The sequence below is a fragment of the Podarcis bocagei genome (genome assembly GCF_964188305.1).
Source record: "Podarcis bocagei genome assembly, chromosome: 6".
NCBI lineage: Eukaryota > Metazoa > Chordata > Lepidosauria > Squamata > Lacertidae > Podarcis > Podarcis bocagei.
Window position 1 is genome coordinate 40,865,620 of NC_138130.1, and position 24,160 is coordinate 40,889,779.

The 24,160-nt window shown below is 42.9% G+C and overlaps 1 protein-coding gene across 1 annotated transcript; it reads left to right on the forward strand.

Moving 5' to 3' along the window:
• The first annotated feature begins 3,138 nt into the window (after nucleotides 1–3,138).
• Nucleotides 3,139–23,783, forward strand: GRPR (gastrin releasing peptide receptor). The gene is made up of 3 exons (XM_081199197.1): nucleotides 3,139–4,503; nucleotides 19,787–20,138; nucleotides 23,256–23,783. The coding sequence occupies exons 1-3, from the start codon at nucleotides 4,085–4,087 to the stop codon at nucleotides 23,640–23,642; spliced, it is 1,158 nt and encodes a 385-aa protein (XP_081055323.1). The 5' UTR covers nucleotides 3,139–4,084; the 3' UTR covers nucleotides 23,643–23,783.
• The last annotated feature ends 377 nt before the right edge of the window (nucleotides 23,784–24,160 follow it).

The following is a 24,160-nucleotide window of genomic DNA, read 5'->3' on the forward strand; positions in this document are numbered from 1 at the left end:
TTTACATGCCTACTCAGACGTAAGCCCCACTGACTTCAGTGTGGCTTACTACCAAGTAAGTGCATGCAGTTTTGCAGCCGAAATGAATGTAAGCATTGGATAACAATTTGGGTAAAGTCTTCCCTCTGGGATCATCTAATGTCCCTCCTAAAGCCATGGTTTTGTAATACATTACTTCTTATTTTTATTTTCATTTGTTGGATATCAGTAATGGTCTGGCTGGCAGTTACAGATTTTATTTTTATCCCAGTGGTTTATATACTTAATTGAATCCTTAATCCTTCATTATTATTTTTTCCCTTTTAAACACAGGAAACCAATTACAACGTTCGGCTTCCATTCACCTCCGGATCTTTAATCCTCTTGAGGATCCTACTGATGCTTCTGTAAATTGTAATTAAGAACAGAAATAGGGCATGCTATGTTACACATCAAGCTTGCTATTGAACAGGCAACTTTCATTAAGAAATAATCACCATCTCTGCATGAATAGAGTTGGAGGTTATGATAGCAGGAGGGTAATGATGGATGTGAGCAGACTTTTAAATAGTTGGAGTGCATATAGTCCCTTTGCATCTAGGCTACGTCTGGCAGCCAGTCTTCAGTGCAGTTCTGCTGATGAAGCTATTTTTGCTCCAAACTGTCATTTGAAAGCTTGGCTGATTAAACTACTAAGGCTGCAATCCCATGCACACCTAACCAAGATCAAGTCCCACTCCTATTTTGACGTGCTTCTGAGTAGACATGCATTGGATTGTGCTGCAAATCACTTTTCTGCCATTGGCTTTTGATTAAGTCTACATGACAAGATTAATATAGCTATCTATTAATCACAGCTTAATGTTTCTCCAATGACGTTTTCATGGGTTTGGTTTTTTTTACTCTAATGATTCTGCAGTTCCTGTTTTCTGTTATGCCTAAATAATTTAGTTGCATTATATGAATTACAGGCTCAATCCTGCACTTGAGATACATTCACTGAGGAGTGATAGGATGTGATGGCTATCCTGGCGAAACTGAATTAGGGTGAGAGAACTTGAGTTATGTTGGTCAACTGTGAAGACCCAGTGCAAACCCCATGCCAGCATATTGGTTCTATTGGTATAAGGCTCCATGCCAGAACTGAGGTAGGGGTAGGGCATGAGTGTCAAAGGGTCATACTGAACTTATGCCCAATCCTACACCAGAGCTCTTCATGTTGGTGACACACTTTTTAGACATGCATCATTTCACTACACAGTAATTCAGTTTTGCACCATTTTGTGACACAGTAATTCTGTTTTACTAGCAAACTGGAGGTTTGCTCCATCCCCAGGAGGAGTGTGGAGAGCTTTCACATGACACACTGCAGCCAACACACTAACATGTCAGGACACACAGTTTGGAAAGCTCTGTCCTACACCCCTTTACTCCCCCAGCCCAGTCTCACAACAACAGCTCAACTTCAACCACAGAACTGGTGTGAGGGAAATACCTGCCATAGGATTAAATGGAGAGGGGACGATTACTGCCTTCCTAGGACCCCCTACTTCCACTCACCTCACAATGAGATAGAATAGGATTTGGAGTAATTCCACGTCCAGTCACAGCACACCAATGCCCACATATAAACTCTCACCAGAGAGACAGTAACCCTGGACTCTGAGGCTGTGTATTCTCACTTGCAAACTAGTGATCTATCAACCTAAAGTATGACCCAACAACCAATTAACATTTCTTGGCCGTATAATTTTGAATTTGAAGGAAACCCTGGAAATGCTCCTTTTTTCTCTCAATGCTTGGAAATGAATTTTCACAGTCCTAGATTTCACATATGATTACATCAAGGTTCTTTGGGTGAAGTCTCTTCCAAGGCACAGATATCCTCTTGTGCGGGAATAAAAACATCCTGTGCAAAGAACATTCTGTTACCCACGGGTAATATTGTAATGCTCTCTACATGGGGCTACCCTTGAAAATGGTCCAGTAGTGGCAGCTGGTGCAGAATGCCACTGCTCAGCTGTTGCACTGAGCTGCAAGAGGAGACTGCGTCACTTTTGATCCTCAAAATACTGCACTGGATGCCTGTGAGCTAGTGGGCCCAATCCAAGGAGCTGGTACTAGGGAACAAAGCCCTGAATTACTTAGAACCAAGTACCTGAAGAAGTGCCTTCCACAGAACCTTCCAACCCAGATTCTCCAATTGCAGAGAGACAGGCTGCTCACAGTTTTGTCAGTTGGAGTGGGAAAGAGGGTGGTAATATGAGACATTGGGGTTATTGGTTAGGGGGGTATTTATGGAACTCTCTCACAGGTGAAATCAGGCAGTCCTCTACCTTGGCTATGTTCAGGCAGAACATTAAAATATTTATTTGTTGAGGGTCTTCAAGTTTAGTTTGGTATGAGACTTTACTGTGCTTTTAATGAGGGCTTCAAATGTTGTGTGATTTATTGAAGGCGTATCCAATGTGGTACCCTCCAGATCTTGCTAGTCTTCAACTTCCAACAGTCCCAGAAAGCCTGGTCAATAGTCAGGGATAAGTAGTCCAAAAACATCACATTGGGTAGCCCTGATTTATTGTATTATTGTATGGTGTCTGTCACCCTGAGCTCCATTTTGGGAGGAAGGGCAGAGTACCAATGTAATTTATTAATACACACATTAACATTAGTTGTGAGAGTAGCTGCAAGGTATCAGTGAATGGAAGGACCATAGCAGAGCATCCATCTTTTTTGTGTGCCAAAGGTCCGTGCTTCAATCTCTGGCATGTCTAGGTATGGCTGGGATAGACTTCCTGTGTGAAACCTTGGAGAGCTCTTAAGCTAGGTGGACCCAAGGATCTAACATAACATAATATAATATAAGGTAGCCCTGTGATCCTATGGAACACATCAGCAGATTGTGCATCCCAGAACATAGGAGAATACCTAACGTGTCTGTTCTGTATAGAAATAAGTGCTGGTATTTCAGACCTCTGAAACACAGGAAGAAATTCAGATAAGGAGAATTTCAGATACACCCAGATACTGAACACATCCTTAGCATTTCTGCAGAAAATCTCCCTCACCCCTACCACACAAATGGGAATCAAAAAGAATCCAGTACTGTTCAAATTAAATAGATACACAACTCAAACCCATATATGTTTACTGGAAAGAACATCCCATTGTGTCCAGTAAAGATGACTCCTAGGTATGTGTGAACAAGGTTACAGCCTATAGGCAAATAGACACAATTTGTATAATTGATTCTAACAAAATCTTGGATGAAACAGAGCAAATTGTTCAAGTATCTTGAGACTGTGCAGAATTCTAGCTCTCTTGAATTGTAGGGTAAGACATCAGATGCCTTTTTTCTCTCTTCCTCAAAACCAAATGTAGTAAGGAACAGTGTGAGACTTTAAACTTGTGCCTCCTACATAAGAACAATCCCAACAAAAATGTGTTACAGGGATTCAAGAGTATATTTCAAAACACATTTCATTGGGCAGTGATGAAATTGTCCAGTAGGTGGCTTACATCCCCCAGAAAAAGACTGCGCTTTCCTATATATCTACTGTACTCACAGAAGGAAGCTTGCTATGGTGCGAAGCAGGGAGAGAGCTGACGTCCCAGAGATCCTGCCTCTAGGATTTGAGTGTTTAAAGGAGCTGCTCCTCACCTTTGCTGCAAATGCAGCCTGCACGTGCAGGATCTGAAAGGGCTGGAAAGAGCAGCAGCTACCAAAAGTTCTTGCAAAATGCAACCCCTTTGTTTCGACACTGAAACCTCACTAGGAGTGTTGGTAATGGACTATGGACTGCTTTGTGTAGACCACTGCTCAGTCTTTGCAAATTGGAGAAGTACTTATTCCCAGGCCTCATGAACAGGAGAAGTTTTGAAACAGAAGCTATGCTGATGCTTCCTTGTTTTGAATGGGCTGGGTTTCTTCTCGTGCATGTGTTTCCTTCTATGATAAGTCACGTCACATATTAGATTTCTGCCAATCACCACTAAGGGACGAAATCGACTCGAAAGAATCTATAAAGCTTTTTTCTTTTTCTTTTCTTTTTGGGGTAAAAATAATAATCAGGCAAGCATTTTTTTGGTACGCCAAAACTTGACCATGTCTTCTGAGGACTGCGTTAGGCTAGATGTGGAGTTGGATGGCTTCATTCTTTGCAACACCTCTTCTGCTCAACATGCAAATCTGTCCTTCCTGGATGAGGACTTGTTTTACTATCGGTTCCTGTATGCAATTCCGACCATATATGGGATCATCATCTTGATAGGACTCGTCGGCAATGTTACGCTCATCAAAATCTTCTGCACCGTGAAGTCCATGAGGAACGTCCCCAACTTGTTCATCTCAAGCTTGGCTTTTGGAGATTTGCTTCTTTTGCTCACCTGTGTTCCTGTGGATGCCAGCAGGTACCTGTCTGCTGAATGGCTGTTTGGTCGGGTTGGATGTAAACTTATCCCTTTCATACAGCTGACTTCGGTGGGGGTGTCCGTCTTCACCCTCATGGCTCTCTCTGCTGACAGGTAAGCAGCTGTGCCTAAAAGTCTTCTTGAGGTTCATATAGTATGGTGTGTTAAAAACCCAAGGATCAAATTTGGTTTGGGAATATGGTTGAAGTTATGTCTTTCTCCTCCCTCTGAAAAGTTTACAATAAAGAGCCAAAATAATAATAATGGGTTGCTTAAAATCTGTACCTAAAGCTATATGGGTGAGACATGACAAAATAGCTATCTTTCCCAAAATGAAAACTTACTGTGCCCTTCACCTTCAGTGTTCTTAATATGCTTAGCCCTAATTAAACTATTTTTATTTTGTACTTTTAAAAAAAATTCAGTGGGGAAAAAATTAAAAACAAATATGGGTCAAGGGAACTGGGATGTCATTATTCATACCATAATTACACCCATGTTATTTCATCAGCTATTTCATTTCATTTGGGCTATTTCCTTCCACATAAATTGATTTAGAATCCATTACAGTTAACAGGTGATGAGTGGAAAGTTATAGAGTTGCAGTTATCTATCTTTCTGCAAATTGCTTTCCTCTACATTTTAGGAACCTGATGATAAAACTGTTCATAGAGGAAACAGCTAAAACCTTTAGTACATTGTTAAACCCTATTTCTACAAGCATTCAGAATGTATGTTGCAAAATGAAATGTAGCAGACTTTATGTGCCAAACGTCTTTATTGATTCTGCAGACTGTAAAATCCTCTCGTGTGATCTATACTGGAGATTTCCTACGCAGACCTGTTGTCTATGACAGAACTTTGCAGATAATCAGGTCTGCACAATTCTATAGCTAGCAAGGTCTTTCTACCAACAGGGTGAGTTTTACTGAATGAACAGAAACAACACTATGTTATGAACCTCACTGAGCATTTCCCTAGTAAAAAAATGAATTGCCCTCTCATTCACCGCCACAACCAACCCGGTATTCTGCATACATACACACACGGCAAATAAGTGAGCCCTTTGCTACACAACAATAGTAAAGGCATGTTCAATGAAACAATAATTGTAGAAATTATTCCTGAATAGTACTTACCTGTATTTCTGAATAGGCATGCATAGGATTGCACTACAAATTGCTGAATCCCCTAGAATAGGATCTTCACAGGAACACAGCTCAGTTTGTTACAGCATGGTGCTGATCATGGCCAGGTTGCAGGTTCCATCCCTATATGGGGCAGCTGCATATTCCTGCACTGCAGGGGGTTGGACTAGATGATCCTCAGGGTCCCCTCCATCTCTACAAGTCTATGGTTCTATGGTTCTATTGCTGTCTCATCTGCCTTTACTGTTGCAAGTGACTTGGTTTGTTTGCTCAATTACTCATCCTGAGTTATCTGTTTGGGGGGATATCTGCCTGTTCTTTGCTTGTGGTACAGTGGTCTGGCTGTGTGTATTAAATCTGTAGGACAGGGGCGGGCAACCTGTGGACCTCCCACTGTTGGACCCCAGCTCCCATCAGCTCCATTCAGCATGGCCAGCAGGCAGCATTGTATTCCAGCAAACTCTGTTAAGCAGCTCCATTGAGAGGAGTTAGCAGGGGGAGGAGGCTGTGAGAGGGTTTCAGCTATGATATTTTGAAGGGCTGTCATCAGAAGTCGCTTCCTTCCTAAAGACTCACAGAAGAATGCTACTGTCTTTCTATTGTTTTTAAAACTGGGCTCTGCATAATCTTAGCATGTGAGCTGTAGACATCCCGTCATGCCTCTTGCATCTCAAAAACGACTTGTGAATCAAACAGATTCTTGTATTTCAGGAGGCGGAGATTTCCTTAGGATATTTGTTTTTAACTGGTGAAAGTTCAGCAAGGTTGCCTGGCACAGCCTTGACAGAAGGTGGGTAGTCCGAGGCCAGAGGTGGAAAGAAAGCTCCCCTCTCCCCAGCTCTCCCCTGGGTGATCCGTGTTGTCAGAGAACTGTCACCAATGGTGCATGCACCCCCACCTGAGGGATGGATAAAGGGGATCCTCCCCCTTACAGGTACCTTATTCTGCATGCAAAGAATTATCCAAAAGGATAGGACATGCGCTCAAACCACTTTTTGTGCATGGATCATCCTAGAGGCAAATGAGCAAAGCATATACTTCACATGAGAAAAAAAAGCTAAGCTTTTCAGTCCAGGAAAGAAATATGTAAAGGGAAAGATGAGAGGAGCTGTAAAATCCTGTATTAACTGAGTCAGACCACTGGCTCATTCATTCATTCATTCATTCATTCATTCATTCATTCAATTTCATAAAATTTATAAGTAAAGATAAAGGGACCCCTGACAATTAGGTCCAGTTGTGACCGACTCTGGGGTTGCGGTGCTCACCTCGCTTTATTGGCCGAGGGAGCCGGTGTACAGCTTCCAGGTCATGTGGCCAGCATGACTAAGCCGCTTCTGGCGAACCAGAGCAGCGCACGGAAACGCCGTTTACCTTCCCGCCAGAGTGGTACCTATGTATCTACTTGCAGTTGATGCGCTTTTGAACTGCTAGGTTGGCAGGAGCAGGGACCAAGCAATGGGAGCTCACCCCATCGTGGGGATTCAAACCACCGACCTTCTGATCGGCAAGCCCTAGGCACTGTGGTTTAACCCACAGCGCCACCCATGTCCCTATAAAATTTATACACCATTGTTAAAAACAAACAAACAAACACACACTCATACCTCAAAAGCCTCAGACCACCTAGCTCAGTATTGTCTACAGTCACCAGCAATGGCTCGCAAGGATTTCAGAGAAGGATTTCTCCCAGCTTCTGGGAGAGATGCTGGGGGTGAAACCTGGGACCTCTTGCGCACAAAACAGATGCTCTACCACTGAGCAACAGCCCCTCCCTATTAATATTCCACATAGACTGTTAAAACTAAAGGAAAGCCAGGGAAATTAAGACGAGTAGATGTGCAACCGACATCTGAAGCAAAAATGGCTAAAGGTATTATCAAAAACACCCATAGCTCCAGTGATGTACTGGAGCAGGAATGTTGGGTTCATGGGATCTGGGCAGCAGGATCTGCAGGAGCAATATTTATCAGTGTTGTAAGCCTGGCTTGAGGGCCGTGGGTGGTTAAACCACAGAGCCTAGGGCTTGCCGATCAGAAGGTCGGCGGTTTGAATCGCCATGACGGGGTGAGCTCCCATTGCTCGGTCCCTGCTCCTGCCAGCCTAGCAGTTTGAAAGCACCACAAAAAGTGCAAGTAGATAAATAGGTACCGCTCTGACGGGAAGGTAAACGGCGTTTCCGTGCACTGCTCTGGTTCGCCAGAAGCGGCTTAGTCATGCTGGCCACATGACCCCAAGGGAGCTGTACGCCGGCTCCCTTGGCCAATAATGTGAGATGAGCGCCGCAACCCCAGAGTCAGTCATGACTGGACCTAATGGTCAGGGTTCCCTTTACCTTTACTAAGCCTGGCTTGGGAGTAGGGCAGAGAGTTGCAGTAAAGGATGTGCAGCATTTACCTGGGAGGAGCCTTTTCTCCTTCATAACACTAGAACTCATGGGCATCCAATGATGCTGACTGTTAGAAGGTTCGGGACAGATAACCCTTTCAGTATTCTACCAGATACTTCCAGTATCTGAAGTGTTTCAAGTGCTGTGAGGCCAATAATTTATCGGGATGTGGGGAGAGGGAAGGAATACATTTTGCAAATATCTAGAGCCCAAATGGTGCTGATTAAGATTTCTGAAAGAGGTACAGAGCCCATCCAGAGAGCATTGTCCAGGCTTTGAACACCCAGCTTTGCACAAGAACCCCCCCCCCCGGAGTCCTGACAGATAAATGCTTTGTACTGTGTCAACATGAAAAACGGTGGTTACCTGATCAGGAGGGAGCAGCAGTGCATGAACTCAGTCACACTCTCTCCTCTTAGCAAGTGCAATAGCCCATGGCACAGACCACCTGTTTCGTAGTGGACACACAGCAGAGAATCAATATTGTGAAGCTGTAAAAATGTCTAGGAGTTTGCCTTTTCAAGCTGATACCAATTTGATTGCTTCCTGCTTCTGAATTACAAGAATAGTTATTAATTCCCCAGGGTTTTGTTTGTTTTTTTTAAAGGTCTCCATTGCTAATCTGCCGCTCTGTGCATGTGTTGCATGTATACAGCACATGTGGGAAACTACAAGCCACATGTATACGTTCAGCTGGGGGAATCAGCTCAGCAGGTAGGCAAAGCATGACATCACCCTCCACCCTCCACCAAGGCAGTGCAGTACATTGGCAGGGTTCAAACTGTTGGCCTCTCAGACCAGAACTTGGCAGTGAAGCTCATTGGTTGACCTTGGACCAGGTGCACTCTCTCTGCTTAACCCACCTCACAGGGCTGTGGTGAAAGCAAAAGAAGAAAAAAACCATGCACACGGCACTGAGCTCAGTGGAAATAAGGTGATATATAAATGCAGTAACAGACCCTCCAAGTGTCCCTATTTTCCAGGAACAGTCCCAGATCTACAGAAGCCATCCCGGTTTCTGATTTGATCCTGGAATGTCCCACTTTTTCTTAGGACATCCCTATTTTCATCAGAGAAATGTTGGAGGATATGGAATAGGCTGCCCCAACCCTCAGGTTTTTTTTCACATGGCACTCACCTGAACTCAGTTCCGGCATTTCCCAGGTGGGTGCCATTGGCATTTTAAGAGAATGAGGAAGGTGTTCCTGTTGAATTCTGGCTTTTCTTCTTCTAGACTGGGCACCCCTATTTTCATCAGAGGAATGTTGGAAGGTATGGGTAGGATGTCCCTAATTTCACTGGAGAAATGTTGGAGGATATGAGTAATATGAACTGTCTACCAAAAGCCATCAAAACCTCTTGGGCAAATACCCTCCTATAAAACGAAGCAATACAAAACACCAAACCTCAGTCTCTCCTATGTGTGCATACACAATACAGTGGTACCTTGGGTTACATACCCTTCAGGTTACATACGCTTCAAGTTACAGACTCTGCTAACCCAGAAATAGTACCTCGGGTTAAGAACTTTGCTTCAGGATGAGAACAGAAATCGTGCTCCAGCGGCGTGGCTGCAGCAGGAGACCCCATTAGCTAAAGTGGTGCTTCAGGTTAAGAACAGTTTCAGGTTAAGAATGGACCTCTGGAACGAATTAAGTACGTAACCAGGGGTACCACTGTAATTAGAAAGGCAGCTGGACTGCTCTCCTAGAAAGTTGTTTCCTGGAGATTGCTTCTGAATAGGGCCTATCGTACTCTGTGCCTTGTGTGTGTGTATATAGCTAGATATGACGAATCCACAGAATCTTAAACATCCTGGGTTGCTTGCCACTCTGTCAATACAGCAGAAGACTTCATTACATCTCTGTTTACAGTGCGCATTTCTTCAGCTCCCCTGCCCATCTCCACCATGCAGTGCAAACAGCCAGAGATGCTGAGTGGGAGCAGATGGTTCAAGTGCAGCAAACTCAGAGCTGTTAGGAGCAGCACGTTTATCCATGACCAAAGCAAAGGGCATTTGGTGAGGTCAGCCAAAGGGCTGCAGAGGTTGCAGCTAGCTAGGAAGGGAAAAAAATATTTAAGAATGAGAAACAGGTACAATTATAGGGGCACCGGGTGTTGTTTGTAGGTGCCTATCAATCCTGATTATGAGCTGGAGTTTCACTGCACCAGATAAGTACTGAATGGAATTGCAACACATTGTCTCGTTCCTCATAAAATATACCAGCTGGAGAAAGATGATGATGATGAGTGGTGGCATTAGCATCAATATTATTATAAATTTGATTTATAATTCCTCCCTTCATCAAATGGTCCCGAGGCAGGATACACATACAGAAGAACAAAGCTTTGAATGCAAAATAAAACCCAACAGTAGAAAAGTGCAAATTAATAATGCCTTGTGCACAAACAACAATATTACATAAGCAATATATAACAACAGCTAAAACTGAACAAGATACAGATAAACAGCAAGTGATAGCAAAAGAAGCATATTAAAGACCAGGGCAAAGGAGATGTGTCTTTAACCATCATCAAAAGGTAAACAACGTCAACATCAGAGACATCTTGGAGGAAAGGCCTTTCCAAAGATGCGTTGCCACCACTGAGAAGGTCCTATCACTCACTAATGCTCCCTGTGTTTCAGCAGGTGGTGGGACAGCAGTAAGGGGCTTCTGTGTTGGCTATTTCATCACTGGCTTGCTCAGGAGGCTGTGCAAAAGGACATAATTCAAGACTGGGGTTGTCATAGAACATGCCTACTTCTACATTATTATATTATTACATTTACCCCAAAACCTCAGATTCTTTAGCCACTTCTCTACATCTGCTCTTGAGCATCTTGACCAGGCATAACTAAACTCGGCCCTCCAGATGTTTTAGGACTACAAAACATCATCCCACCATCCCTAGCTCACAGGACCTGTGGTCAGGGATGATGGGAACTGTAGTCCCAAAACATCTGGAGGGCCGAGTTTGCCTATGCGAGATCTTGAGAATAACTTTGTGATGTAGATTATACCTACTATAGGTGAAGGATTCCACTGTGTATTCTTCTGCTTAGCCCCCATCAGCAGGAGAGCTTGACCACTGGCAAAACAGCTCCACCACACAAGAACACACCAAATGCCCAAATATTGGCCAGGTAGAAGCATTCTATGGCAGCAGCTCTGATGGCAGCAGCCAGTACAGTCCCTCAAAAAGGGAGTAAGGTGGTGCAGAATCTCCTGGATTCTGTGTGGACCCTACTGCCATTATGTGACAGCAGCAGTCCCTGTTGGGCCTTTTTGCTTTGCTGGACAGCTCAGCTGTTTAGAGCATGGTGCTGATAACATCAAGGTTGCAGTTCAATACCCATATGGGACAGCTGCATTTTCCTGCATTGCAGGGGTTGGGGTTAGAATCAGTGATGGCCAAACTTGGCCCGCCAGCTGTTTTGGGACTACGACTCCCATCATCCCTAGCTAAAAGGATCAGTGGTCAGGGATGATGGGAATTGTAGTCGCAAAACAACTGGAGGGCCAAGTTTGGCCATCTCTGGGTTACATGATCCTCAGTATCCCTTCAAACTCTACAATTCTATGAAACCTGGGCTGTGAATTTGACACTGGCTGTGCTGCTCTATCAGACCACAACTGACTGGAGGTTAGGATTACCTCCTGAGTTAGCGGCATGGAAGAAAGGATCTGAACTCTACCTCCAAATTACCGGACCATATATCACAGTCCTCACCATAGGAGCCAACTCCTAGGGACCAAAGTCCCTTTGCTTCACCCTTAATAACATATTTGAGGGAGCCAACCCCTTCCCCACCAAGTTGATGATCGATTATTCAAGTTGGCACCCCTGGTCCTTGCTGATCAGTAGTTCCTGGGAACAGAAGGACCAATCACAGGGCAGAGGAAGATAAAGGCAAGCCTAAATGCTGTTTCACACAGTTCCTTGCATAAATGCCTCAATGAATCTGCACCTCTCATTTCTATATAATTGTACCTCGTTATGAACTCTGATTCTTGTTTAGATCAATCCTGGCAGCAGTGGGCAGTTTTCTGTGCTTTCTATTCTCTCCAGCTCCAACTGGGAACATAGGCCGAATTTCCTTTTCAGCACATCTGTCTATGTTCTGCGTAAGAAAATGACATATCGAAATAAATCACTAGCAGTTAAGTCATTAAGGAAAATAATCCCTCTGAAAAGGCTTTAAATAGCACAGGGCATACTGCAGCAGCCCACTGACAGAGTGAATGGAAACACATCAGATTGTTGAACATTGTGCTCCCTGAGCCGCTTATGAAATAATAACCCTATAATTATAGAAATTAATGATTTCTGGCCAAAAAGAGCTAGAAATACGAGGGGTGGTGAAAATAAGGATCTACAAAACATGAGCAGCTGACATGTGGCAGTTACCCGTAAGGATGTGTCTACCTAGCATGTGTTTCTTCGTAAGGTGCTACCATCTCATTTTTACATTGTTGCACACTTAAATATATAATTCTTAAAAATCTGTTTGTAACCCTCTACACACAGACTTCCCTGGAGAAAAAGCCCCAAGGACTAAACATTGGAAAAAATTAAAATTATTACAAAATATTACAATACTACAATATGATAGACACTTATCTTTTGTTTCTTTGTTATGCGTTATGTATTGTTTTATACTATACTGATATTTGTATACTAAAAACATTCTTGCATGGGGGGATCCATACAAAAATTCAGATTTAAATACGAATTTAAATAAATATTTTGCATTTTATCACTAAATATTTATATCAGTGTGGATTCCTCCCCCCACCCCTTCATGTATGCGTTTCTAAAGCATTTTATCCCAAAATGCACATGCCTTACACATTTGGGTACGTTTCCTTGAGCCAAGAGCTGCATTTCAAAATTCGGAGAAGTGCAAAACCTGCAGGCTAGTTCTGTATATCACCTCTAGGAGGTGTGAATTAAGTCAGCTTGCTTAAAAATGCAGGCCAAACAAAATTCTTTTGCATCCCTGGTGGCAGGCTTCAGGCAAGCATCTCTGCAAGAGACTGTTTTTGACACATCCTGCACCATGTTGTGGGCACTCGTGATTGGATGGTCATGGGCAGAATGGCTATATCAGCAGACCTTTTGAAGGGCGAAGGGAATTCAAAGATGTCCACAGAATTCAAATTAGAAACACTGAAAGAACATCACTTGCTTAAATTACTGCATGTAGCTCAGTTGGTAGAGCATGAGACTTGGGTGAAGCTGATATCCCATTGTTGCTCCAGAAATTTTCCCATCGCTCTGTCCCATTGTTTTCTCTTATTTTTATCAACTTCTTGCCCGTTTTCCATGGAGTTGTTCTCCCCTTCCTTTTGCTGCACCCTATCTTCTATCTATTAAATCACAACTACAATTGGTAAAGGTAAAGGGACCCCTGACCATTAGGTCCAGTCGTGGCCGACTCTGGGGTTGCGATGCTCATCTCGCTTTATTGGCCAAGGGAGCCGGCGTACAGCTTCCAGTTCATGTGGCCAGCATGACTAAGCCACTTCTGGTGAACCAGAGCAGCGCACGGAAACGCTGTTTACCTTCCCGCCGGAGCGGTACCTATTTATCTACTTGCACTTTGACGTGCTTTCAAACTGCTAGGTTGGCAGGAGCTGGGACCGAGCAATGGGAGCTCACCCCGTTGTGGGGGTTTGAACCACCGACCTTCTGATCGGCAAGTCCTAGGCTCTGTGGTTTAACCCACAGCGCCACCCGCGTCCCTACAACTACAATATTATAACCTAATTACTTCTGTTGCTCATATCTCAAATCCTGCTCACGAATTCCTCATACTATAATATTTTTAAAAATATTCTGAAAGAGGGCATCCATTCTTCCAACCTTTTGTACTTTTCAAAGCACGAGGAAATCTGGACCAAACTCACCATAAGGTTATCCTGTATTATCAGCTGATAGCGGTGGCTGTACTGGATGAGAAGGGTCTGTACGATCAAATAAATAAGGAACTTGACGAAGTCACAAGTAGTTCTTTTCCGTTCGCAGGGATATATTTTTATATGCGACATCGCTCAAGATGACATTTCTCTCCAGTAATGCAAATGTTTGTAGCCCACTCTCCTGTTCTAGGAAACATTTGGATCATAATGTTTATAACTGCATACCTGCATCAGTCTTCCACTGTGTTCTTGCCTTTCCAGGTAAACAGTAACCTGGAAAAAAGCATTTATCATGGTAGCAACTTCCAATCTGTAGAATTTCTAGTAGTACAAGCTTTCTCTCTTATAACATACACACACACAAAAGCACACGGGCAGACGAACACCCTGCTTCTGCTAAGGTCCTACAAGAATAATATTAATGGATTTACTGAATAGATTACATTTTTTTTTAATTGAGGCCAACTCAAGCCATCTCCAAGGGAACCTGTGCCTGAACTTTTAAAAAGAGCAGGACGTTGAGTCCTGGATATTAATTGCTCATAATGTTGGACTGTGAGTTTTGAGAGGTCACTTGTTTGTGGGTTCTGTGCAGAACATTTGCTGCACTTATTAGCTCACATTGCTTGGGACTGAGATTGGATTAATCACTCTGCTAAATATGCTAAGAGAGAAGAGCAGCCTTGCTAAATGAGGCTCATGCTGCAAGGCAGTAATTACCACTATGTGGAGTGGCATATTTCTGTCCATCTCTCTGTCTCTTTAGGGATGTGTGTCTGCACACATGAAACACTGGAAGAGAGTAGGGCCTCACACATTGGACAGAGGCATCCTGGTTCCCGGCTTGATATTTGCTGCATATTTCTTCAGATATTCTGTTTCTCCATGGGGAGAATGTTTCATGATAAATGTTTCATGATATTTACTAATAGCTTCTCACGATTCCCAAATATTATTTGGGATATTCTAAGGGTTGTGAGTCCTTTGAGATTCATAACTCAAAGAATCTGTCTTAAGTTTTAGATTATTATTATTTATATAAAAATGAAGCCCCATGAATGATAGTGTTGGAATTTGCTTTATTTAGCAGGATGCCAGGGGAAAATAGTGTTCTTCAGTACCCAAATATGGTTTCCCAAGTGCTGTTGTTTAATCGTTTAGTCGTGTCCGACTCTTCGTGACCCCATGGACCAGAGCACGCCAGGCACTCCTGTCTTCCACTGCCTCCGGCAGTTTGGTCAGACATGTTTGTAGCTTCAAGAACACTGTCCAACCATCTCATCCTCTGTCGTCCCCTTCTCCTTGTGCCCTCAATCTTTCCCAACATCAGGGTCTTTTCCAGGGAGTCTTCTATTCTCATGAGGTGGCCAAAGTATTGGAGCCTCAGTTTCACTATCTGTCCTTCCAATGAGCACTCAGGGCTGATTTCCTTAAGAATGGATGCGTTTGATCTTCTTGCAGTCCATGGGACTCTCAAGAGTCTCCTCCAGCACCATAATTCAAAAGCATCAATTCTTCGGCGATCAGCCTTCTTTATGGTCCAGCTCTCACTTCCATACATCACTACTTTGAAAACCATAGCTTTAACTATACGGACCTTTGTTGGCAAGGTAATGTCTCTGCTGGTTTCCCAAGTAAATCCCACCAATTAGTTACCATCTCAATGCATCTATATCAGGGATTTAAGCTGCCATAAATTCTGATGGTAAATAATAAAAACAGGCACATGGAACTAGGGAACAGAACCAGAAGTGTAGCTTCAAAGGTTGTACAGCACATCACATGAAACATTTCAGAAGAGTTTGGGCTGTTTATCTGTAAGTACAAAGCTTGGTTGCAGGTTTCTCATAATGTTCTTTGTTAGCCTCTGCAAGGATTCCAGCAATTACACTTCTCTATCTACTATAAGTTTCTCCAGCTCCGTATTTGCCCATCGTCATTCTTGACTAGCTACGCTTTATGTCACTGTGAACTAAATCAGTTACTATAGCAACTTCTTTGGACCAAGCCAGGTAACTAGGAACGTACTCACTGAAGCCATTAACTTCCAGAGTGACTCACCTGGGCATTTTTCTCTTTTCTACAAGCTGATTTTGGCAACCACTGTTGCTTTCACCCTGAGGTGATTGCAACCATAATTTTCATTGTAGGAAGAAAGTGGCTGGAGGTGGATTCAGACTAGCTTATATTACTGTCCACCCATGCAAATCCACCCTCAGTTTCAAAATCAGTAACCAAGACACACAATCATACTTGTAGGTAGCGGCTAACTGAAGACGAACTGCTGGATCTTTTTAAGATGCGTTGTAAAAATTCAGCATGTCTCCAAAATTCTATTATCCCAAAATCATACTAAAACCTGGGATGTATTATTGTTTTATTTGGTTATTTGTATGTTTGGCTGGGAACAGACCACGTCCAAACTTTTCACTCAGTTGATGTTAACCCCCAGATATCTGACTAGATTTCTGAAACCACCGCAGCAAAGAGCAGCTATTAAAATGCATTTAGGATGTGATATTAACTGAAAGAGATGCAGGACAGAATTGACTCAGGAACTGGGTAAGATTATATTACCAAAGCAGCCTTTTTTGCTCATGTTTCCTCTGAGCTAAACAGTAGCTATTGCAGAGCTTTCTGAATATTTCTTATAAGGGTCATCCCCATACTGTCCACCTGCATCTCAGCTGGAGTTCTGGAGAAAGACTTTTTAAGTAATTGAACCAATTGTCTGACTAGTACAAAAGCACTGAACACACACACACAAAACTTATCTAATTCAGGAGAACTGATTAAAGGTTGTTAAAATCTAACCACCCATACACTGTGGTCTTTCAGACAATTCGTGGTTAGTATTGATGAGCTGAGTGGCTTCGCTCCATCGCTGAGGAGTATGGAAATAGGCAGAAAAACTTGACGCTTATGATTGATACTTGATGATCTACTAGGGCTCCCACTATTCATCTTGTACGCAGGCAGTAGCAATGGGTGGGGTGCTGCTGCTTACCTGACCATGGTACCAGGAGGGCAAGTGAAGTGGTGGTGAGGTTGGTGTGGTGGAAACACATTGGCAGAGCCAATCCAGTGTTTCTCCTGGTGTGTTTGCACCACACCAATCTCGCTGCTGCCTTGCTCTTTCTCTTTGCCCTTCCAGTACACCACAGGGACAGCAGTGATGGGAGGTCAAGTAAGCACCCCTGCCTTACCAACAACTGCTGCACACAGGTCCCTTCAACTTAACAGACCAGTCCTGGGCCAAATGTTGCTATTGAAGGTGCTTATGTGTAGATCATCATATTCCTTTCTGCTGGTCAAAATAGTTTGTTAATTCTGGGCTTCCATACGAAATGCACACACAGCAAATAATCTACTAAGATGGGAGGGAGAGCAAGGCAGAAAGCACAGCTATTTTATTTTTTAAAAGCAGCTATTCAGTAATTACACATCAAGCAATAACATAATTGCTTTTTAAACTTTTTGGCTCAGTTGGGAAGTGTACAAACAACAGAAGTCTCCCCACTGAATTAAAATAAAAAATCTGGATTAAGCAGCAGTGAGTATGATCGAGCCAAAGTTAAACACTTTTATGCCCAAGGGGAGACATTGAATGAGTGCTTGACTCTCCCACTCACATTAATTTTCTTAAGAATGTGCTTATCTTGATCAAATAGTAACAGCCTTCTAGAGCAAACACAAATGAGATCTGTTCCACATACATGCAATTTGACATCACAGATAATTGTTTACATAAATTAGTTGATTTGAACAAAAATAGGAATGCACTGGCGGTGGGGAATTAAGTGCCATGTTTTATCATAAAATAGTAAAGGAGCCCAATGAACTGAAAGGATATATCCAGGTGTTTATGGTAGCAGTCCTTAAAAATGACATTTTGTGTAGCCATACATTGTTAATTAACAACTGGAAAAATACCACTTGTTCAGTGTCTTATTGAGCTGCATCCTGGGTTGGGAAGGTATAATACTGTAAGGGAAGAGAATAAATTTCAAAAGCACGTGGAATGTGAGCTATCATTCTGCCCATTAAAGGTGAGTGAATCGTCTGGTGGTAGCAGCTGATGAACTGGTTTCCTAGTCCAGAGATGGGGATCCTGAAGTTCTGCAGAAGTTGTTGGACACACATCAGCTTCAGTCAGCTTGGTCAATAGTCACAAACTCTGCATTCCCACAGTGCTGCTGAATGAGGAAGGCCCTCCCTCCAAGCACTTGGAGGGAAAGGAAGCTTTCATACCTTAACAATTCCACAGCCAAACCCAGCAGTTCCAACTAACAAGCTGCCTCACCAGCCACCACTGTCTGCTAGTCACAGTGGAGATTAATCAGCTCAAAGATTCTGCTGTTTTTCATTCATAGGCTAAAGCTACAGACTGCAGGAGAACATTAGGTTTCTGCTCAGAATAATATCCTGTGATGTGACATAACTGTGTTGTATGTTTCTTTGCCTACCGCCTGCAAGCGACAGCCAATGATACAAAAGAGTCAGGGAAATTTACATAGAATCATAGAATTGTACAGTTGGAAGGGATCCCGAGAGTCATCTAGTCCAACCCCCTTGCAATGCAGGAATTTCAACTAAAGCACCCATGGCAGATGGCCATCCAACCTCTGCTTGAAAACCTCCAAGGAAGGAGAGTCCACCACCTCCCAACGGTGTCCACTGCATTGTCGAAGAGCTCTTACCATCCGAAAGTTCTTTCTGAGAATCTACTTTCTTGCAACTTGAATCCATTGGTCCGATTCCTACCCTCCAGAGCAGGAGAAAACAAGTGTGCTCCATCTTCCATGTGACAGCCCTTGAGATATTTTCTCTGATGTCAGTTATGCTTGTCCCTTCCACCTGAATAACTAGATCAGTCAGATTTCCATTCCCCCAGTGAAATCTTGTGCGTCATAAGTGGTATCAAACACTGAAGCATCTCCTCCAGAAAACATTGAATATTAATTCAGCATGAAGGTACAGGGATTTCCCCTTTTCTCAGCAGGAGTTCCGGCCTTCTTGAATGATACAGTCATTAAATTTGGAAAAGCGAACTAAGGCAAAAAAGACACAATTACAAGGGCTAAATTAGATATGATTTTCATTGTTTGAATGCAATTAAAATGCATGTTCCTTCTTTTTTTAAAAAAATGTCAGTAGCAGCTGTACAGGGGTAAGGAGGTAAGGTAAGGAAGAGAAGTTTAACACCCCATCCCACTGTGGTCTAGATTAAAATTACACTCCCACCTGAAGCTGCTCTTTGCATCAGGAAGGAAACTTCCACTGCGCTAAAGGAGGCTTTTCTCCCTGATGCAAAGTGCAAGACAGCAGAGGAGGTACTTTTGTCCAATCTATGGTAGATTTGTACAAAGAGGTACAGAATTAGCAACACTGGGCACAGTGAGAAATCCCTCCAGGAAATGTAGCCAAACCAAACACAAGATGGACTGGCACTTTCAGCTGCTGTCACTGTGAATGTTATGTGCTGTCCTCCTTTCTGTTCTCATCAAAAGGAGCCCCTTATGAATGCTATTTATATACATATTAATGTCCACATTAATGAAAAGGAATCAATGTCATGGGCAATCATTTTGCAGGCTGAACTATTTTTCCTAAAAGAGTTTAACGTTTTTCAAAATAGCCACCAGCCATGTCACGCAGGCAAGACTTTGGTAATCCTCACCATCACAGATTCAGATCCACTGTTTCTAGGTGTGTTGGAAGCTGCCCAGAGTGGCTGGGGAAACCCAGCTAGATGGGTGGGGTATAAATAATAAAATTATTATTATTATTACTGGGAATGGGGGGAAGGGAAGGGTATAATCCAGTTTTTATGGCCAAACATATTTTCTCGTGTGAATAAGGTACTAATCAAGGCATGTTTGACCCAGTAGGTTCATCCTTATGGTTAGTAACATAATTATTTCTCTTGTCCTTAGGTATAGAGCTATAGTGAGACCAATGGACATTCAAGCTTCCCACGCCCTGCTGAAGATTTGTTTGAAAGCTATCATGATCTGGATTTTATCTATGCTGCTTGCCATTCCTGAAGCTGTGTTTTCAGACTTGCGACCTTTCTATGACAAAGGCACTAACAAAACATTCATCAGTTGTACACCCTACCCAATGACGAATGAGCTGCATCCAAAAATTCAATCTATGGCTTCCTTTCTCATCTTTTACATAATTCCCCTGTCTGTTATTTCAGTATACTATTATTTCATTGCCAAAAAGCTGATACGGAGTGCTTACAACCTACCGGTGGAAGGAAATGTCCATGTTAGAAAACAGGTATGTCTTATTTTGTTTGCAAGTAATAACTACTCAAAGCCAAACTGGGAATGACATTTCATTACAAATAAAGAGAAAGGTGTTTCAAAGGATCCATTGCGCAAAGAGGTATGGATAAATTACATTGCAGCTTGTCATTTGTGTATATTTCATGAATGGGAGTCTCAGTTCCTTTGCGTTTGTCCTTGTTTATTTACAGCTCTAATGACTTTAAGTATTTGGAGTTCAAAGACTGTTTATTTAAAGCAATTCCATAAATACATTCATGTGGAAAAGTGATGTGAGGATTAAGTACGTAACATTTCTGGGGAAGAACTCAATAACCAGCACCTTTATTTCCATCCAGTCCACCTGATTGGTTCATGCCTCCAAGAAGGATATGGATAACAAATCCTAGTGACCTTTGCAAACATCAAACGTTGGAAGGGTCATAGGATCCCCACCCCTGCTATATACTCACTGGAGAGTGAGCCCCATTGAATACAGTTGGCCCTTACCTCTGAGTAAACATGCATAGGATTGCATTTTAAATTGTGCATTAACTAGAAAAAAATGGGGTGAAATAAAAGTATCACACTGAATAACTTGTGGGTGTTTTCCAAAAACAACTAATGCTCTTTATGTTTTCTAAATTATACGAAGCATTCTTCTTGTATTTCTTGCTCATGCTTGATTCTATTCTTCCTTCTGCACCTCTGACAATAACCATTGAATATATGCAGAGTGAAAAGGAGAAGCAATATTTCTCACCAGCTAAGGGAAACAGGAGCCAAGATTAAGTCTGTAAAACAGTGGTTTCCCCTTTGAGTTTCAGACAGACAGTGCCTTTTGTCTCTTTCAGAAACAAGTATTGCTTGTTTATTGCATTACCTTCTGCCTTCATAATGTCCATGCAGGTGGCAGGAGCCACAAGTATTAAGTTAAGATTCCAGTCCATAAAGTATATATGATTTGCCTTCACAGAAAAGTCTATCACAGAACTTAATTGTTAGTTTGATCTTTGAAAAAAAAAATTGTTTCTTAGCAGGCCTGTATCAATCACCTGTTGTCAACTCCATACCTTCCAGTCTATGCAACTGAAAGGAATAAAAGATCTGAAGTGACAGTGATAGATGACAATGGCGGCACTGTTGCTGGCTTCCCCCTTTCAAGGTGGAATAGCTGCTTTTCTGAGAGGCTAAGCTCATTACTTGTTGACTGATTATTTTGTGAGATATAGTCACTGCTCTCTAGATTTCTCCATGGCTGTCAGTGTCGAGATACAGAAAGTTGAAATGAAAATCCTGGCCAGATTGCACCCCACTGAATAGAATTGCTGGGATTGAATGAAACTGCTGGGCTAGATCCGGCGTTGGTACAAGTGTTGGGATGGAGCTGTCCTCCTGAAATTGGTTTTACCATTGCTTACCCAGATGAGGCTGAGTTGGGCAATGGCCACAACACCAATCTGGTGGTCCTACCAGTGCAACCTCACACCCACCCAGCCTCAGTCCCATCTAGGTAAGAAGCTGCAGTGCTGGTGCTGCGAGAGTGACTCCAGCCTATGCCACATGCCACTACTGAATAAATCCACAGGAGTGTATGGCCAGAGGCAGAAATAATTGCAGGCTGGGTCTGAGCTGAGAAAAGCATCTTGTGTGGGGCTGGAACAAAGGTATAGATGGGCAGGCAAAAGAACGGGAAAGGCGGTTAGGGTGGTAGAAGACTGGGAGATGTACAGGGAGGTAAGGTGTCAGGTAATAATAATAATACCCCATCCATATGACTGGGTTCCCTAGACACTCTGGGTGGCTAGCAAGACTGAGAAGGTCTGTCTGATGCCCAGGCCAGATCTGAAAATATTTATAACCAGGCCATGTAAAGAGGAACCAAATGGCTGTCCGGTTAGGGGTCGTCTAGAGGTGGAATTATGCTCTGAACTGGAACACTGTCAACGTGGATAGCACTGTCCATCTGCTAGGCAATGAGGCATAAGCAGCAGTATTCTGCATGTATCTATCTGTGGTTTGGGACCAGAATATAAAAGAGTGTCTGCCCCAGTTTTGAAGGGACATTAGGATCCAAGTACCTCCCTTGTCCACACATATTGACTACTTAGCTCCTGCACATCCTTTGTTCTACTGCCCCAACTCACTAGCAAAGAGCAGGAATTGTGGGGGCAGCATTGCCATTTACTCTGCTTTTCAAGATTCTCATTTTTGGCACTGTCAAAAACAAAGAACAGGATTTTTCCTCACATCTCCATTTGTTCTCTTTGCATACTTCAGTTTTTGTGGCTTTTGGGAGCATGGGAAGCTGTGATGTCTTGGTAGGACTTAGATGTGCCCATTTCCTGTATTTAACTGAACTGGAAACACCACTGAAAAGTATGCTTATGCATTTCTTGTCCACGGGATACTTTCCCCACATAACTATGACATGGGAGTTCTGCTCCCTGCAGCAAGGCTCCCCTCTCCTTACATTTGTACAAAGATCAAGTTACCAATGATGGGACAAACATGGATAGAACCATAGGGCAATATGTTCCTTTGCTCTTGGTATGAAATATGGTGTTCCATAATGGCAAATTTTACTGTTGTACTTCACTGTATGTGTGCAAGCTGTCATAATGCATTTAACTAGGCCCATGGAGCTGCAATCCTTTGCATTCTTACATGGAAGTAAGTCCCGTTCAACTCGGGGTCAAGCAAACATGGATAGGACTGGACTGTAAACATATTGTGGTGCCCGCTCTGTGGAACGCCCTCCCATCAGATGTCAAAGAAATAAACAACTATCTGACTTTTAGAAGATATCTGAAGGCTATCTTTAGGGAAGTTTTTAATGTTTGAAGTTTTATTCTGTTTTTAATGCTCTGTTGAAAGCAGCCCAGAGTGGCTGGGGAAATCCAGCCAGATGGGCGGGGTACAAAGAATAAATTATTTTTATTATTTTTTATTAATATTTCAAATGGATTTATTTCAAAAGAAAATGGAGTTTTAGAAGGGGTGGAAGAAGCATGACTATATTTCAGAGATTGCTAAACTCAGTGCAGAACAAAATTACCCTGTCCTCTGTTAAACTGAAATAGTTTCCACATCTTCTATTGAATGTTGTTGACCATGTTGTTCTTTTCAGATGGAATCGCGAAAACGCCTAGCCAAGACAGTGCTGGTTTTCGTCTGCATCTTCGCTTTCTGTTGGCTGCCCAATCACATCATCTACTTATATCGATCGTACCATTATTCCGAGGTGGACACATCCATTCTGCACTTTATCACTTCTCTCTGTGCTCGGATCCTGGCATTTGCCAACTCTTGCATTAACCCCTTTGCACTCTACCTGCTCAGCAAAAGTTTCAGGAAACAATTTAACCACCAGCTTTCATGTTGCAAAGCCCCCGAGCTCATGAAGTCCCAGAGCAGAAGCACCATGCGGATGGCGTCCCTCAAGAGCTCCAACCAATCGATGGTCGTGTTCAGCTTCATCAATGGCAACCACCCCTGCCACGAGGAGAATGTATAGGCTGCACCACAGAGACTGAAAACGGTCACAAGATCTGTGTAGCCATTGCTGCTTGTTTTGTTTTGTTTGTTTGTTCCTGTAACAAATGTACATAATTGCACAGAGAGGCGGACAGTGACCAGAGAACAAACTGACAGCATGCGAGCAGAAGGGCTGCCCACACCTGCACTGTCATTTTTAGGGTCTTGCATTATAATATGTGGGTTCCTTTCGGTTCCTACTGTTCAGAGATGAATGTTGAAGGCATCCAAGTCCTCATCAGATTATCAGCCTGTTCCTTTGTTAGCCTTGTACAGAAGACTGCGGAGGGAGGAAACTTTTTTGGTACATGCAGGTTCCGGAAGAAAGTCAGGGTTATTACCATTATCGTTATTTATTGCTAGAATGAGCCAGTCCCCCATTTTGTCCTTCACACTGTATGGAAACAGCCACAGGGTCCAGAGTAGAGCCAGCTCTCCATCTTCACTGTCCCACACTCCACTCTTCTGGACCCATAATACCCACTGATAAGGCATTCT